The sequence below is a fragment of the Chaetodon trifascialis genome, chromosome 4 (genome assembly GCF_039877785.1).
Source record: "Chaetodon trifascialis isolate fChaTrf1 chromosome 4, fChaTrf1.hap1, whole genome shotgun sequence".
Taxonomy (NCBI): domain Eukaryota; kingdom Metazoa; phylum Chordata; class Actinopteri; order Chaetodontiformes; family Chaetodontidae; genus Chaetodon; species Chaetodon trifascialis.
Window position 1 is genome coordinate 10,019,898 of NC_092059.1, and position 18,401 is coordinate 10,038,298.

The 18,401-nt window shown below is 40.5% G+C and overlaps 1 protein-coding gene across 1 annotated transcript; it reads right to left on the reverse strand.

Moving 5' to 3' along the window:
- Positions 1-348: 348 nt before the first annotated feature.
- ghrhrl (growth hormone releasing hormone receptor, like) lies at positions 349-17,860 on the reverse strand. The gene is made up of 13 exons (XM_070961414.1): positions 17,731-17,860; positions 11,249-11,354; positions 10,585-10,692; positions 9,747-9,838; positions 9,057-9,160; positions 8,221-8,353; positions 7,878-8,031; positions 6,565-6,625; positions 6,147-6,216; positions 5,752-5,843; positions 4,912-5,041; positions 2,991-3,032; positions 349-1,953 (listed from the first exon to the last, which is right to left on the reverse strand). The coding sequence occupies exons 1-13, from the start codon at positions 17,782-17,784 to the stop codon at positions 1,852-1,854; spliced, it is 1,248 nt and encodes a 415-aa protein (XP_070817515.1). The 5' UTR covers positions 17,785-17,860; the 3' UTR covers positions 349-1,851.
- Positions 17,861-18,401: the final 541 nt, after the last annotated feature.

The following is an 18,401-nucleotide window of genomic DNA, read 5'->3' on the forward strand; positions in this document are numbered from 1 at the left end:
GCAGATGAGTAGTGTAAATAATGAAAACCCTCATGTCAGTACAACAATATAATGAGGACCAAATGTGTTGTGGTGGTTTTAATTGTTTTTCTCCCCGGAAACCTTTACAATTCTTCTTCTGATGTTTCTCCTCTCCACCAGGATGGAAGCACTCATACAGTCCTCCACAGTTTGACATCTAGTTAAATACACTTAACAGTATAACTGGAAATATAACATATGGCCTGCACACCTGATCTATGAATATCTTCACTAATATGTGTGTTTAAACAAGTAGAGACCCTGTTATTGCAACAGTTTGAAGATAAAGATGCTGGTTGTTAAAAAAAAAAAAACACAAACTTTTTAGGGCCTTGCTTTTAAGAATAAATTTTATTAAGCTTTGCCGCATGAAGCAAAACAGAACTTTAATAAAATACTTTCATACTTCAGAACATGTTGTATCGATAATCAGGAAACGGGTTGCAGAGAGCCATAAAGAAGCTGAGTGAAATAAACAATAATAATAATAATCTATGTTTACAAGAACCTGTTATTTTCACAAGGCATTAAAACATGACAGAAACAGGCACAGGAAAAGCAGAAACATTCAGATGCAACAAAAGTGACTAGAAAACATCAGACTGATGGCGACTACTTTATGCATTCGGTTTACGGCAAATGTCTCATTTACATAAAAGAGACTTCACTGTAACAAGAGGATTGTGGATGGTGCAGAACCGGGCCTTAATTTGATGTTTTTTAGGATGTTGTATCTTGATGAAATAGTTATCACACATGAAGAATACAAATGCAGAAGCTCACAAAAAGAGATCTAACACAAATTTGGTAATTATGGGCATCATATCTCCAGTTTTATCATTCCTTTATGATCATGCAGTTGAAAACACTGTACAGTGTGTTAGCAGGCATGGTTAGGCACTGATATTCAAATGATTTAGAACGAATTCCTTGATAAAATGTCTGGTCATGTTTTCTAGTCTGCTGATTTCTTTCGTATTGGTGGAGTTGAGCACACGACACACATAACACACATCCTTTAAAGTGATGTGGTTTTTAGCGAAGTTCAAGAACGTGCAGGTATTTATTGCAAAACAAATCAAAAAGCGACACTATAGCAGCTCACGGCTTTGCATGAGTAGACATTTAAAATAGTCATTCATTAAGCTGCACTCCACAACATCAATATCAACAGAGGAATTTCTTTTTTACCTTGATTGTCACTGTGAATGAATAAATAAATAAATACTATACAAACGATTCAAATAGGCTCAATAACTACACAGGACAAAAGAAAGCATAAACATACTACAGCTACTGATAAATCGGAGCTTCCCACAGGCTGAGATAATATAAATAATACGACATGAATGATGTAATACAAAGTTAGAATGCCAACGAATAATACGAAAGTCATTCATGATAATAATACGTTTTAATTGTCAGGTGCTGATAGATCATTTGTGCTTCACTTGGCAGCAGCTTGATAAGAGAAAGTCTGAAATATGACGCGTTCAACAGGCTGCCTCTGTCTTACTTCAGCTCAGTAAAATTATCATTCTTTCATTTTACCAGTCAGGCCTCCAAGGACCTCTTCAGGCTGACCTTTCTGAAGTTGCTGCCACAGTGTCCAATGGGACATACACATGAAAGTGATGGGACCTGCACTGAAGTGCGTGCGTAAAACATCATGAAAATCATTCTCTGCTGGAAAGTTGACCCTCATCCCGAAGGAGTGCAGGCAGCAAAAAGGTCTGTGATAGAGTTTTGAATGGCACAGATTCAGGCTGCAGCGGTGCATGGCCGCCAACCACTGGCGTTGTGCTATACGTGAATGTTCAGTTAGCACCACTAGAAGGGCGTGTCCATCTGGCTGCCCTTTGCGGCAGGTGACACCACGCCATAGCTCCGCTCCTGCCACCTCAGCCACTGCATGTGGACCTCTTTCTGGACCTGGCAACCATACACACAACAAATGCAGTTTTTGGCAAACCGGTAAGATAATGCTGTTAAAACTCATGTGCCACATATTTCTGTTTAATAATTGATACAAATAATATGATACAAATACGCATATTTGCTTTCTTGTCAGAGTTTGATGAGAAAATCAATACCAATATGAAGCCATTAGCTTGTTGTCTTAGCACAAAAACTGCGGTTTAGAGCTAACCTGGTTATGTTTAACAGGAACAAAATCTGCCAACTAGCACTTCTAAATATGTTTCATATGGTTTAATCTGCACTAAAATCAAAGTGTTTGAACAAGAATTTGCTGTACTATGGGAGATAATGTGTAGGACTGTTTCTTCGGTGGATCTGTTTCAACCTGTTCCCAGTCTTTATGCTAAGCTAGGCTAACTGGCTGCTAGCTGTAATCTCATATTTAACTGGGCACCAAGAGTGCGGTATCAGTCGTCTCATCTAATTCTCTGCAAAAACAAAAAACCTAAACAGTAAATCATGTGATCACGTTGCAGAGATGAGTCATTTTATCATCTAAGGTATTTATTCTGTGTGTTAATGGGGTATTAGTGACATTTTTGAAGCATTCAAAATAATTTCCCCTGACATCGCACAATATTCATTGATAAACAGCTGTAATTTTTTTAATCAGTTTTTTCATCTGCAGATGAGGATGTGATAAAAGATATATTAGAGTGTTACCACATGTGGCCCTAAAGCACCAAACAGATGAACATAGATTGTGAGTTACTGTGTCCTGAGTATTATACAAAGACTGGTGTCGCCCTCAGGCTGTGTGGGGTTGGCCTCACATTAGTCTTGGTGGTTACATAAGTGCTCTGGGTCCTTCCATTATGCAATGAGGAGAAGAGAAGTGTCAAATTATCAAACTCGAAACCTCACTCCTCACTGGCATATGATCTGGGTACACAGGTTCATTACGCAACAGAGAGCCGTAAATTATCTGTGTGATTTGTTCAATGTGTTAGAAGCAGTAAATGCTTGGGGGTGGCATGGCTTGTACTGACCTCTTGATTGAGAAAGCAATAGAGAATTGCGACAAGAAGCCCCTGTAGGAGAGACAGTTTTAGCTGTTAACATTTAGGAGCAGTACACATCATTAAAAGGTTGCTCATGTGAAGACAGCTTAAATGTCAGACACAAGTGAAAGCTCATGGGCTGAAGAATGAGAAATAAAAATAGGTCAGTCCATTATATTGGGTTCACACAGCCAGCAAACGAGAGTCAATAATGTCTGGTTTGAACTCATATCTCAATAATACACTGCTGAAAGCCATGTATATATGCTGAAGGAGGAGTGCTGCCCCTCCTTTTATCTTTACAATGAAACACGCAGAATAAAATTTGTCTTTCTTGTTTCATCTCTTTCATAAACAAAGCTTGTGTCTCAGCTATTTAGGCCCATTTCTTACTAGTAAATTCCATGCTTAGATCACAGTGCTGCGGCTTATTCGTTTGAATAAAGCGGAGCAGGAACTGAATCCAGTTTGGGAAGCTGGCTGGCAAACAGCTTGTGCCACATGTGACATAAAAGCCATTTGGCCTTTCTGTGGTTACATGTGTTTGGCAGATGTAAACACTGAGCCAAACTTGCACTCTCAGCAACACAGCGCTGCCAAGCCATTTTCCACTATTTAACTTCTTTGTTGTGAACTTTTTTCAAGCATATAACTGGTGTTAGACACCAAACAGAAATTCTGTATTAAATCTGCTTCTCAAATTGAAATGCCTTTTAGTCATGCTGTGGCTCCATGGCAATGTCAGTTTGTTTATTCTGCCACCCTCTTTCGTCAAGATATAAATTTCTCCATGACATTTTGTTCAGACATTCATGTCCCACTTACGATGAATTGTATTCACTGATTTTTCCTCTAGCATCATCATCAGGTCATAAAATGTCACTAAATACTTGCAAAACTAATGACATTGCCACCCGCCTCATCAGCCTTTTCATTTAGTTAGCAAATGCTTGTATGCTAACATACTAAACAATGAACATGGCAGCCGTTATATCTCCTAAATATCAGCATTTCATTGTGAGCCTGTAAACATGCTGATGTTAGCATGTAGCTCAAAGCCCTGCTCTGCACATAAGTACAGCCTCACAGAGCTGCCAGCATGGCTGTAGACCCTCAATCTTCTTTACACAAGTCATCTGCGTAGAAGAGAATTTCAACCTGAAATTACCGTGAACATCTTATTAAACACATCCGTGAATACAACTTCCAGAAGTGCATGGACTATGAATAAATGAGCAGAAAGCAAAGCAAATCCAATTACATAAATGCCTTTCAATTCTAGGCAAGTGAGTACGTAATCTTCTTCATAATAATGTCTAAATGAGATGCACTTACAGACAGACAGACAGACAGACAGACAGACAGACAGACAGACAGACAGACAGACAGACAGACAGACAGACAGACAGACAGACAGACAATTTCTTTTGGAAAACATAAGTGGTATAAAGCATTGCAAAGCAGCACAACACAATATGAAATGAGAAAAAAAAAAGAGTGAGAGTGAGAATATACAGTAAAATTCTGAACATGCAACATATTTCAGTTTCTAAATTTACTGCTACTGTCAACCAAACTATTTGAATCACTGAAAGGATCCTGCTAATCTTATTTATTTTTGTCCTATTGTGAGGTCATATTGCCATGTCATCATATTGTCATGTGTGTAATGTATACTATTTTCCTGTATTAAAAAAAAAAAAAAAAAAAAACGTGAGTTCATTTCAAGATACTGTACAATAACTACTCTAGAGAGAGATCACATTCTGGCTATAGGTTGGTGTGTGTGTGTGTGTGTGTGTGTGTGTGTGTGTGTGTGTGTGTGTGTGCCTTCCAGTTACTTAAGCATGTTCAATACATTGTCATCAGAATATTGAGTGTTAATAGGTGTTTGTGTGTGTGTGTGTACCTGGAAGGATCCCATGCACAGCTCGATACAGAGGCGCAGGTTAACATTGAAGTAGTCGGGCAGAAAATTGAAGAACATGTAGTGAGTACCAAACAAAGGGATGAGGAGGAGGGTGGACTTAGTCAGGCGTCTGTTGCACAGAAGGAAAGATACAAGATGCAGGAGGATAAGCTACCTCAGGGAGCTGTTGATAGTGCAAGGCTTATCTGAACGCTGCCCCAGATAGCATCATGCATGAAGACACACCAATCATCACATGTCAGTCAAGAGTGTGTGCGTCAGTCTGCACACAGCTTTTGTTTATGTGTGGAAAGATAGTAGCCGGTGCATGAGTCAAAAGTAAGTGCAGAGGTAACGCTTTCTATGCATAGAGGAACATATCAATCTAGGTGGTGCAATTACGTCAAGCATCACTTAACTTACCTTTGGTATGTCTTTTATAAGATCCAGATATGCATGATGTCCCTGAACACTTTCAGCCAATTAGTGAGCCTAGTTCAATTAGAAATTCTAATGAGCCTCTTGTGGGAGGGTAGACGTGGCCAGACTGACTAGTTCTGTAGTGACTGAATAAATTACACATTGCACGCTGTGGTACATCAACAGTATCTTTCCCTACGTCAAACATCATGTCGACTTCAGAGTAAAAAATGATGAAAAGTATTTGAAAATGTGAAAAAGATGAAGGAGAAATTTGATGGAAGCAAATTAAAACCTTGGTTGTTTCTATTTAAAATGAACGTCTTCAGGTATATCTGCATTTTAAACGCACTAACGACTAAAGCTGGGGATCACCGCTGAGTTCAGGCCCTCACACCGCGTCTGCAGCTAAAAGATTACCTGTACTGAGAGGAGTTATTGAACTGGATCAGCCGAGGATTGAGCTTCTGTATCAGGATTCTGATTATGTTCATGAAGAGCATGAAATTGATCTGTTGATAGAAAATCAAGAATTCAACATGGTGAAAAACACCCAGCTTTTAATGGAATAATGTCTACACAGGTACTCCAACAAATGTCGCTTACAATGTGATCATTGAATGTCATGGCAACAATATGGGCAGCCAAGTGTGTAACTCACTAGGACTGGTGTGAGGGCAGTCTATTCTGAGGTGCACAAATAAGCTTTTTCAAAAAAACATCTCTCAAAGGAAAGTAAACAAATCATTTCCAATCTGTAATTTGTTAGGTGCATAATTAACATGTCAATCATTCAGCACAATGGGAGCACTTACCGCTATAGACACAACAATTGGTCCCTTGATGATCCACCAATAGGGCGAGTCTTCGTTAATGTCCCAGCATCTATGTAGGATGACATTTAGAGACTTCAGTCATTCTGCAGAAGTTCTTTTAGGGAGGTCAACTGTACGACAACAATAATAACAAACAAACAGTAGCGAGTACAAAGTGAGTGCATGAACAAATTACACCTTTGTTTACAAGGGTAAGTAGATCAGAAAACTAGACTGTATATCATAAAATCATTTGAGGAAAGTGCCACAGTTCTACACTGTGGCTGTAACTGCTGCAGTCCTCACTGTGCCTCCGACTGCAATGATGGTCATTAAATCTGTTGCAGTGTGCTGTAAATGTACATAAGACATAAATGTGCTTGTGGGGATGGAAGCGATAATGGAAGTTTCTACACACTCTGTGTCCTCAAAGTACACCCTGGATCCAATCCACAGGACAATGAAGAGCACAGGTACACCTGTGGAAAGGTAGAAAACCAAAACTTAGGTCAGTGAGACATGATCAATACAGTCATAATTAGACAGTTGAGAGTCAGTTTTTCTAATATCTGCATTGACCTGTTTAGAAATAACTGGATAATTTATGCACATCTAAAGTCTGCATCAATCTCCTGCCTTCCTACCACAGACAAATTCCTCTGTATTCACTGTAGCTGGCGAGTTAAGTGGCTGTGACCCCTTTCATTTAATCATAAACGAGTTCTTAGGAAATCGACTTGGGCATTTTTTTGAGGAAACATTCAACCCACAGACGTAATCTAATACATTAGCAGTGACTGCCACAGGGATGTAAACTTTAATTCAGTTTGTTTGGTAATTACAGCTGATGCCACTGAGCCAGGGAGAGTTTCTGGCTGTACTGCAATAATAAGTTGGGGATGCTGGTGGATGGCAGTCTGTTTGCTTCTTGTTGTCCCTGAAGACAGCTGTGAATCTCTTTTGAAACACAGAACTGTAACAAGTATCTAACTGTTCAGCTCAATAGGTTTGACTTCAGTCAACTGAAGTTGGAGGATGATGCATCCGCTGATGTGTTACGAACTCACACATGGATGAGAGCGGCACTGCGTTCGCAATTTAAAAAAATACAAGCAATTTGGAAGTAATTAAAGGTCAATTCTGTGGTCCTATGGAGACACAAAGTAAATGTCAAAATGTTAAACTTTAAAATTGCAACGTCTGACGTTCATAATACACAGGCCCAAGACACAGCAGCACATCTGTGGGGAACATTACATAATAACTAATATCTGCAAAGCAAGGAAAATACACATAGATGAACTGGAAACCGCAAATCACGCAGTGTGAGTACATGTGCACTCCGAGAAGAATAACTGTCTCTGAAGCATCAGATCATAGGCATAGTGATAAAAAGAAATGCATCTCCTTTCTACGATCAAAAAAGAAGAAACACATTCTGTACACAATGCACCGGCTGCATAAGCATAACACAAACACAAACCAGTGTGCGTCAGATAAAACTTTTGTTATCCAAATTTTTTCTCTGTCGCTAATTTAGTGTAGAACTCAGCTTGAGCCAACATGTATTTGATACAGAGATGAAAACTCAAGTATCTGTACAGCAGAAATGATCCCGTCAGCATTTATTACCCACAAATGTGTTAACATGTGAGATATCTCATATTGGAACCAAACCGTGGAGCTCAGCATAACAAATTTTTGGGGAACCCGCATGTCAAGGATTCTCACCCCATCCCAGCAGGCTGAAGCCCCAGAGGCACCGACGACTGTGATAGAAGGACGAAAGCAGCAGGGAATTGAGGTAGAGCGCCTCCACCAGGAGCCAGAAAAAATTGGCCATTACACAGTAGTGACAGAAGACCACAGAGGCCTTGCAGGCAAACTGGACAAAAAAAAAACAAAAACAGGAGGGAAAGAAAGGACATAATCCTCAAGAGGGATTAGGGTGAGAGAGGAGGTGCACAAGCAATATGCGATGAGAACAATGCATAAATATGAGAACAGGGAAATCTGCCCATCGGGTGTTTTTAATTCAACCAAGAGCCTCGTGTCCTCAGTGTCATCGCCTTACTGAAGAGAGGGTGCAGTGGTTGGTGTCGTCACTTGAGAACAGAGTAGCGTCTTTTACGAACACCGCCACAGCTTTCAGGATAAATGTGATGAAGAGTTGGATGTGAATGCAGTTCCTGGCACAATGTAGCCTCCTGTTGAATAAATCAGGTAACACACACATAGTGAATGTACTGCAGTGTTGTCAAATTCACAAAAAAAAAATATCAAGCCCAAATGGTTTGACTATTCGGTCAGACAGTCAAAATAAATTCTGCCTCACAACCAGCACACAGTTTGAGGCCAAAAGGTGCGAAAGAAAAAAAAATGCATAGACGAGCCAAACAAATTAGCTAGAAAGTATAAGAAAATGTACAGTATATGAGGAACATAACAAGAAATAAAGTAAATCTTAAATCCTAAATAAAAAGAGGTGTTGACTGGCTGACTTTTTGATCAGTGCCTGGCTTGCCGTTTCTGTCTTTATGCTAAGCTAAGCTAATCATCTGCTGGCTCCTGCTTCATATTTAGCATGCGTAAATGAGACAGGTGTCAATCTTCTCTTGTAACTCTTGATAATAAAGGGCAAGCTTTCCTCTTAATAAACTACACTAGGACATGCATGTATTAATGTCGCGTACAGTATCACATTCCAAACACATCCATTATTAAAAGGTTTTCATTAAACTCAGGACAAATTTTTTTTGTTTACAGCTGCAGTAATATTGTTGTCATTGCTATCTTGGCTCTCTGTGGTGAATGAATTGACCTTAAATGCACTGGTTACTGATGAAAAATGCAATAAAACTGTGTTTTCTCGGGCCAGCCGGAACTTATTTCTATGTAATCTGCTCCTACCTGAAGAGCAACAGGATCAACACAGCGACAGCCAGCACCGCTAGAGAGATGCTGTAGCCGATGGTGTATATCAGCTTCACTGTGGCAAAGTACGTCTGCTCTGTCTGAAAGCAAGATGAGAAAAGTTCTGTAGGCTTTCAAAAATGCTGTCAGGCTTCAAAATGAACGTAATGTCTTAGAATGAGACCAAATTGGAGGCGAGCTTGAGACTCGACTGCACTGAAGGTATGACTGCGACATAGCTGCAAGAAAGCTTTCTCTATATTTTGAGTCTAGTGGCAGCATGACTGGACTAAACAGGCTGCTGAATCCGGCTAAAAAAAAGTACACAAAAAACAGCGTAATTACAGAAACATGAGAACTTGTTATTAGTGACTTTCCACCCCTGCTATTGGGAGACTTAAAAGCTCTTTTTAAGCTCAAGATAAAAGACGCCCTGTATAGAACCAAAAGTAGTTTTATCCTCATAAACACTGTTTGGTACAATTAAGCACAATTCTCTCTTTGTGAAATGAGGTAATTTCAGCTATTACCTGATGTGTGACATTTGATTCACTTAATGCCTTGCAAAATTTTTTTCACCCGAGGCACCTTTATGTTTGAATAGATTTTATTTTCTACTGTGCTCGCGCTACAGTTTCTGATTCCCCAGTCGGACATCCTCATCTGCATCTCCTCAGCAACTCTCACCTCAGGAATGTCATCGTCCACACTGCAGGCGATGTGGTACGGTGGTGAAGGTCTGGACCAGCCTGAACTGGTGCAGTTACGGCTCACCGAACCTTAAAAAGTGAAAGGATATGAAATCTAAAAGGCAACCATGAAGGGATAATCTGTAGGTTAGAGTCCCTAACATATCAAGAAATAGTCAGATAAAATGTTTCATCACAGTGCTGGCTGATGGTTTGATGTTCTCTGATGACTTTTGTTCTATTGCCACCAGCAGGTTAAGTTTTCACTTTTCCAGTGAAATATCTCAACATCTACCGGATGGACGAGCACAAAGTTTTGTACAGACATTCGGGGCTCTCAGAAGATTTATCCTAATAATGATGGTGATCCCTTTCATCTCTTGCGCCACCATGAGGTTGATATTTATTGTGTGTACGTGTTCATGCCATCCCCAGTGCCACCACTGGGGGCGCCCCAGAAAAAGTCGTTAGCAGGGGAATCTTCTGCATCTCTTCCATCCATCCAGTATTACATTAACGCAGCATTAGCATTTAGCTCAAAGTACCACTGAGCCTAAGTAGCCTACAGCCTCACAGTGCCGTTAACAGGACTGTAGACTGCAGAAGCTGTTAAATATCCTCACAGACGCATAATGCAAAGGTACTTTTTGTTTGCTCTTTTATAAAACCTTTATATGGCTTTTACTGTCTGTGTACGCCCCTGCAAAACCTGCTAATTTACTTGCATAGGAAAAACTAATTTGTTCGCAGTTTCCTGAGCACTGAGAGCATGCTGCTTTCATCATCACCTCAGCCTGAACACCCCCCTCCCCTCCACCATGTGATCCTTCAGTCACCTGTGTTGTTTCTGAAGAGGGAGAAGACCGCAGGACAAGCTCTGCGGACCGCTTCCCCAACGACCGCATGAGGCCAGCAGACCACTGCGTCCCAGAATGGTCGACAACCTTTTCAGAAGACGTTTAGGAGGAGAGAGACGGTTAAAAAAAAAAGGTATGTGTCTATCGAGGTAGTTAATCAGAAGAGAGATCCCATGAACACACATTTATATGCTTACACTGCCACCTGAAATGCACACAGTTTAAATATATACTCATGGAGGTACAGTAGAGGTAAATGGAGTGTATCATGCCCAATATCACCAACAACATTCTTCAAAGCCATAACACCCGCCTCTGTGTAAATTGTATTAAGGAAAGAATAGAAAAGCACTTCAGATCCCCAACCGAGACCTTTATCTTGAGCTAGATTACATACATAAATCCTTATGTAACCATCCTTAATGGTCTCCTCTGCAGATGCATCACAGTGATGGATCACCCAGTGCGTTTTCATTCCGCAGTTGGGACGCCATCAAGAATCCGCCCTGACAACTGATGATGCTCTGTGAAGCATTCATTCCAGCTTAGGCTCTTGTACTTAATGTGAACATTTGTGGTATATTTCATGTCACAACTACAGCGACGCCACTGCTGCGGGGTGATTTTGAAATGAAAAACACACCTTCTGTGCTTCTGTTGGCCCGCTCTGCGATGTACTGAAGGCAGTTACGCTCCTCTTTCTCCAGCTGAAATATGAACTCGCATTCAGGGTGCAGTCTCGACAAAGCCTTGAGGTCGGAAGGAAGGGAAGAAGGAAGGGACGCTCTATTAGATATTTATAGAGACATTCAAGCAAGGGGACACTCAGGCTATAATTACATGAAAAAGGCATTTCATGTGTCTGGAAAAGAAATGCATGTCAGTTTTTATAGGGCAGTGACTCATTTAGCCTTTCTGCCCCACCTTTAGCAGGAAACACTTTGTCACTAAAACAGTAACCTTTTGGTAAAACGCACCTATCATTGCCATTAAGCAAAATGATCTTTCACTGTAGCGCACTCACAGGGGAAGCTCGGACAATTCGTTAAATGAGTTTGTCCCTAAGGACACAGATGATTGTCTTTCCCTACAACAACTCTGCCCTCCATCCATTTAGTGCCGCTCAGAGATTCTTCTGTTTGTCTTGCCCTGCTCATCCCTCCGTTTGCTGGTGTCAAATAAAAACACAATAACTGGATTTGCATTTGACTGACGTTTATCCCAGACTGAAGCAAAAAAGAACATCTTGTTGCTGAGGAAAAAAAGGACTGATGTAAGGTGGATGTTGGAGGGTAACGTGGGAAGAGGGCGGACGGAGGATGTATCCACCGAAAGAGGAAAGGACTGCCATGGCTCTGTGGTAATTATCCCTTTGGTTGTACCTCAAAACTGTGAGCACACTGTGATAATAAACCTTGTTCTCGGTCCGTGCTTGTGAATAGTTGCTACATAAAAGAGGTTATAAAGAGGTAATAAGGTCATATAATACAACTTCAGTGAGGATGCACAAACATTTTTGTGCTCCGTGAGGACACAGTGTGCTTCTGAGCACTGCAGCGAACACACCAGATTATGGTGGTTATTGACAGAGAGAGCTGTAGAGAAATAAGGAGGGCTATGTTTTGTTCATTGTCTGAAGGAAGCATGTCCAGTGCAGGTGAGGAAACATTAACATAAGTACAAAAAGCTCACTAAAAGTGATACTTTTACTCTTATTATATGAATATACTCTAAAATATCCCAACTTCATTTCAATCGTGCTATAAAGCAGATCATATCGTACTTACTGAGGAGGTTGGTGGAGTTTGAATGGGCTAAAATGCTCTGGGTTAATTCAAGTGTCATTTATTTTTATTTCATGCTGCTGGTGAATTTAAGTGGTTCTGAATGTAAAGGTCAGAGCAGCAGGCTTGGTCTTCTTTTGTTAGCTTTAACAACACGCTGCAACAGGGTGGGTTTCTGCTAAAATGTCCTCCGGGGTCCTGAAGTACAGTGTCTGCTTCCTTTTCAGTTAGCTACATATTTTCGCCATCATATCGGCCCTTAATTTCTTATCATCCTCATTTATGAAACACATGCCAGAAAAGATTCATTTATGTAAATTACTGTAGCCTCAAGTTTATTGTTAGACTTTAATGATGCTGTTACTGACTGGAAAGAGACATAACACTCTGGTGCAAAGAGATAGTGACTTTTTCCAGTTTAAGCACAAGCTCTTTGTTCAAGTCTCCCCCTTGAAGACATCAGTTATAATGGCTCGGAAGTGAAAGGCACAATGCAATGTCAGCAGGAATGAGAGAAGTGTGTGTTAAAAAGAGGAGACGAGCACATTCAGACAAAAACAAGACAAAAGGAGGTACTCACACAATCATGATGCACCTCCATTTTCAAAATTACTTGAAATTTCGCGAACGTTTTTGGAGTTTGTTTTTTCTGATGCTGAGTAATTGTGAGGCTGCTATTTGGGTCTGTGCTTCTGGAAGATGCATATTTAATAAAACGCAGAGGACAACACGAGTCGCAAACACAGTCTTAATAAAGCCATCTCTGTTACTGATATCGCATACTCTTGTCCTTGATTCGACTCAGTTCCATCTCATTTGGAAACACCTGAGGGAAAACAAGCACGACCATACTCTTAATGAAAAGAAGCTTCAGATGCTAAATTCCTCTGGGACCACGAACGCTCTGGAGAACTGCAGTCTCCCCCAGTCACCGGAGTGTCATCCAATAGGATGCACCACTTGTGTGTTATAAACAATTCCATTAGAACGATCTATCATTTCTCTGAGGGGGGACCCAGCAACATCTGCGCCTGTGCAAACACACCTGGAGCCATTTCATGAAATTATGGGACTGAATACGCCTTGCATAGATAGAGATTTTAATTACCATAATGTTGTGCATTGGTTTGAAAAACTCAGGGGTGAAGCATCATATGTGAAAGGCAAGGTCAAAAACGCACTGGAAATTGCATGTAATGGCTGTGGTGAATGGCAAATTGTACAGATTTAAATTTTGAATCATAAAAGTAAACTAAAAGAAGATGATGAAGGGGATTAATGACGATAAAAACAGATAAATTCAGATTTAGATTTAAACATTCATTTCTCTGAGGGGAGACGCACTGATAAATATGCCTTTGAAGTGTCAGTCATACATGTAGATAAGATATTTCGAAAAGATATTTTTCTTTTCAACAAGCTATAGTTGAACATGTGGCTCTTTCAAGAAAACTGTCTGCCTTTGAGATTCTCATCAAAAGCAAAGCCAGTGCGTTTGAAGGATTTAAACCCAAAATGCTGCGTATCCAATCAGAACTTCATCAGGATATGTCTGAAAAATAGATAGCTGTAGGAGAAATTGGTTTGGACCAGAACTCTTCATTTCTGTTCTCCAATGCAATCACTCACTTTGGCCCTTTGCCCTCACTTTGTATCTTAACTGTCAACTTGCTTGCCATCTCTCTCTCTCTCGCTCTCTCTCTCTCTCTCTCTCTCTCTCTCTCGCTCTCTCTCTCTCTCTCTCTCTCTCTCTCTCTCTCTCTCTCTCACACACACACACACACACACACACACACACACACACACACACACACACACACACAAACATAATGGGATTCTTAGAAAAAAAAAACACTGTGTTTGTGCAGAGTAACAAACCACTTCAGTAACCACGTCAAGAACACCAACAGGATAAACACAATACAGAAAACTGGCTGGAACTGAACCACAATCCTCCTGACAGCAATGTTTTCCCCATTTTCTTGAAGCAAATAGGATCAAATGTGGACACTCTCAGCACCACCTCTCCCTCCATCAGTGAGGAATGGACATGATGGAAGCAACCTGAGCAAAATCGCTGCCAGGTCTCTTTGTTCCTAATGCAATGCTAATAATCCAATGAGGTGTTATTGTGTAATTTAGGAAGCAATTACTGCTCTTCCTGTTCAAAGGCAGGCGAGTGATGCATGCAAAAATAGTTTACATTGCCTCCTGCAGAGAAATTTGAATTCAGACAATCAGCGTTTGGAAGGAAGGAAGTCTGCTTCAAGGTGGGAATGCAGATCTAGCGGTGTATTCTTGCCCTGCTAAACTGTGGTTGTGTTGTTATGATGGAACAAACACCGCCAGTATTAAGACATTTATATTCAAAGCAGAAAGACGCATGTGTTCATGTTACCGTAAAGACACCAGGCAAAAGCATCAGCTAAATGACAGACTGTATGTCAGATGGGAGACCACACATGGCTTCCCTGTTTCTATGCAAGGATGCTGTGAAGACATTTTATTCAACATAAGAATGAGGTGCAGTTGAGAGGAAGGGATCAAGACTTTGAAAGGCAAGGACAAACAAGCAAAGGCAGAGCCAAGAGTAGATGGTTAAGCACACCAGGGGTGCATGATGTGCTCATGCATTTCAACTGCATGATGGGATAAAGGGAGACACTATGGTGCAGAGGGACAGACACAGGGAGACAAAGAGATGGAGGGGCTGCATAAGGTAAGTCTGGATAATATGAGCCATGAAACTAAATGCATTGCCAAAGGCCCCTTCAAACTGACAGGTTAGCTGTAAAAATGTTCTCTGAGAGGTGAAGCCCATTATCCACTAACTACCCAAAAAGGGGCCATTGGTTTGGGCTCCCTTTGCAGATGTGGCCTTCTATTTCCAACCACGAATGAGGTGCACTTTTACACCGCTGCAGCGGTAGTGTGGCACAGGATGAAACTAGGAAACCAGTCAATCAGAGAGAACGCAAAAATGCAGCCCAGCCCTGAAGTTCATATATTGAGTTAATTGTTTGACACGTTGGGAAATAAACTGATTAGCTTTCTTGCTGAGATTTAGATTGGGTCAGCGGTAGCAGGCTTGAGGGACCGGAGGATGGCTGGTTCAAGTCCAGCAGGAACCAGTCAACACAGAGCGTGGGCTGGCAGCTGGAGAGGTGCCCGTTCATCTCCAGTGAAAAAATGTATTTCCCCACTAAATATGAAGCTGGAACCTGCAACTGGTTAGCTTAGCCTAGCATAAAGCCTGGAAACAGAAATAGACTAGTTAGCCTGGGTTTGTCCAAAGCCAACAAAATGTGCTTATTATCTAAAGCCTTCTAATTTACACATTATATTTTGTTTCTTTAATCCATTAAAAAAAGGGACAAATTTAGGTTTTATCAAACCACAACTTGTCGTTTAGCTGTTTCCCGCTTTCCAGGGCTAGGCTAGGCTAACTGGGTGCTTATCTTCACATTTAACGTACAGACGTGAGTGTGGTATTGATCTTCTCATCTAGCACTAAGCAAAAAAGTGAATAATCATATTAAGGGACATAAAACTGTATAAAACAGTCCCTCTATGGTTGCTTTTGTGGTGAATCATGTTTAGCTCACAAGAGTAAGATGCATATTTGGACATTATTATTTTTCTACCACACAGCCAATAAAGATGACCAGATCATTTCCATCTCTTCTATTCTTTTGTTTTTTCTCTCAGTGTTAGGGTTGGCTTAAAGTGCAAAATTTCAACCGTGTGTGCATTCAAAAGGGACTGTAATATTGGTGTTGTTTGTACTAAGTGTGTTTCCCTTTGAAACACGCGTGTGTGTTTTACGGCAGTTCATTATGATTCTCTGCAGTTCTGAACAGTGAAAGAGAAAAGAATGAAGTGGGACGCAGAGATGAGTGTCTGCCCTGTTCCCATTCTCTCTCTACCACGCTGATCATCATACCACCTGTTTGCCTGCTTCTCATATTTCTATTCCATTATGGAAATTACCAAGGTGTCGAATAATAATAACCCTATAAAGCTGTTGATAAAAAAAAAAAAACCTTGTTGTGAGTGTCGGTCTGTGAATGCGCATACACGTGCAAGCTTTGCTTGTTATACTTCTTCACAGTTGATTGGCCAAGACAAATTGCGCAAATGTAGACAGAAAATAAAGTGGTTATAACAACAAATAAAAGTCATCCAGTCATGTTTGTTTTTCTGATTTCAATGAAGCGGATTCATGATAACATATTCCCAGTTGTGTGTGTGTGTTAGTGGAGATGTATTAGTCATGTTGTGGGGGCTTAAATCTGTTTACACAGTCACACTGTGGGGACCTTGTCCTTATGGGGACAAAACGCAAGTCCCCATCATGTAAATCATTAAATTTTAAGGATGAAGATTCAGGATTAGGTTAAGGTCAGATTAAGGTTATGATTTGGCAAGTAGTGGTTATGGTGATGGTCCAGGAAATTAATTGAAGGTGGAAGTTTGTGTGTGTGTGTGTGTGTGGTAGTCTTAAATAAAATATTCTAATTTTTCATGGATTTCAATCAAATAACTCTAACATTTCTTTTACTAATTCTCATAAATACATACATTTTCCAATATTTGCCACATGCCGGCTATCTAACCTCACACACTTGCAGCTCACCTTTACTACCAGACTCTCTTTTACACACAAAACCTACACTCATCCTCACACACAGACAAACCCATTTCCAAAATGACTGAATATAAAGTAACAATAAAATAATAGCAGACACGCATCACAGTCATTTAGGATGCAAACAATGATCATTTCTATCAGAGATTACATTTTTCTTGATTAATTGGTTAATCTATAAAATGCATTAGTTTCCCAGAGCACACTCAAAGCTCTTGTTTTGTCAGACCAACAGTGCAAAACTCAAAGCTTTTCAGTTTAAATGAGGTCTAAGAAAACCAGTCAAAACTCAAATTTGGACCCACTGAATTCTGGGCTTTTTGGCCACATATGTTCATATATTTTCATATACTTGCACTCCATATGCACATTTTGTATGGTGTATATTCAGCACACACATCCACCAAACTGATTTTAAACACACCCACAGCCCAAGTTTGGGGCTGCACTGCTGAACATTCAAGACACATTAATATGCATTAATATGTTAAATAAATATGAACATCTGTTTGAGTTGTGTGCATTTTTTCTGGAACATTAGAAACGTGTTTATTCATCTGGCCCAGATTTTAAGACATCTCTTCATTTTCTGCAAAAGACAGCTTCAAGTTTTCCACGTGGCAAAAAGATTCATGTATCTTTTCTGTCTTTCTTTTTTTTCCCGCAAAGGTAAAGTTAAAGTAAATCACTCACAGTTGGAGCCATACACAGAATGAGAAAAATCCCTCTGATGTGGAGACAGGACATGTTGTCAGGTCAGTGTCCTCCGCTCAGTCCAGCTTTCCTCAAAGAGACTGCAAACACTCTCCTGCAGGACGGGATGCTGAGCCCCTCTCTCTCCCCAGGTGTAGAACAACACATGTCAATTATCCGGCGATAAAAATGTAGCACTTCCTATGCATATTTTCAGAATAAAACTCCGTAGCACAAACTATTGGCAAGAGAAAAACGCTGCACGGATTTGTTAAGCCATTCAAAGATCTGCCTCCAGCAACACAATAAAGGATCAAAAACTGATTGTGGGGAGACACAGACAGAACAAACACAATAAATAAAACAAAGCGGAATTCAACACAATCCTCCTGTGAGTTGCTGGACAGAAAAAGTCTCCACATTTTCGTTAATGTAAGCAGGAACGGATATGTACGCTCAGCGTCGTCTCACCTTCTGACTTTTATTTTGAAGGGAACAGTCAGCTCCTGGTTTGGCCGGTGAGCTTTACGGCTGAGGAGGCTCTTACTGTTGGTGCTCCTCCAGATTCATCCCTCCGCTTGCCTGAGCCTGACCGTGTCGCCAAACACACACACACAAAATCTGATGTTGTGTACAGAGTTAGAAAGCAGTGACAGGTGAAATACTGAGAT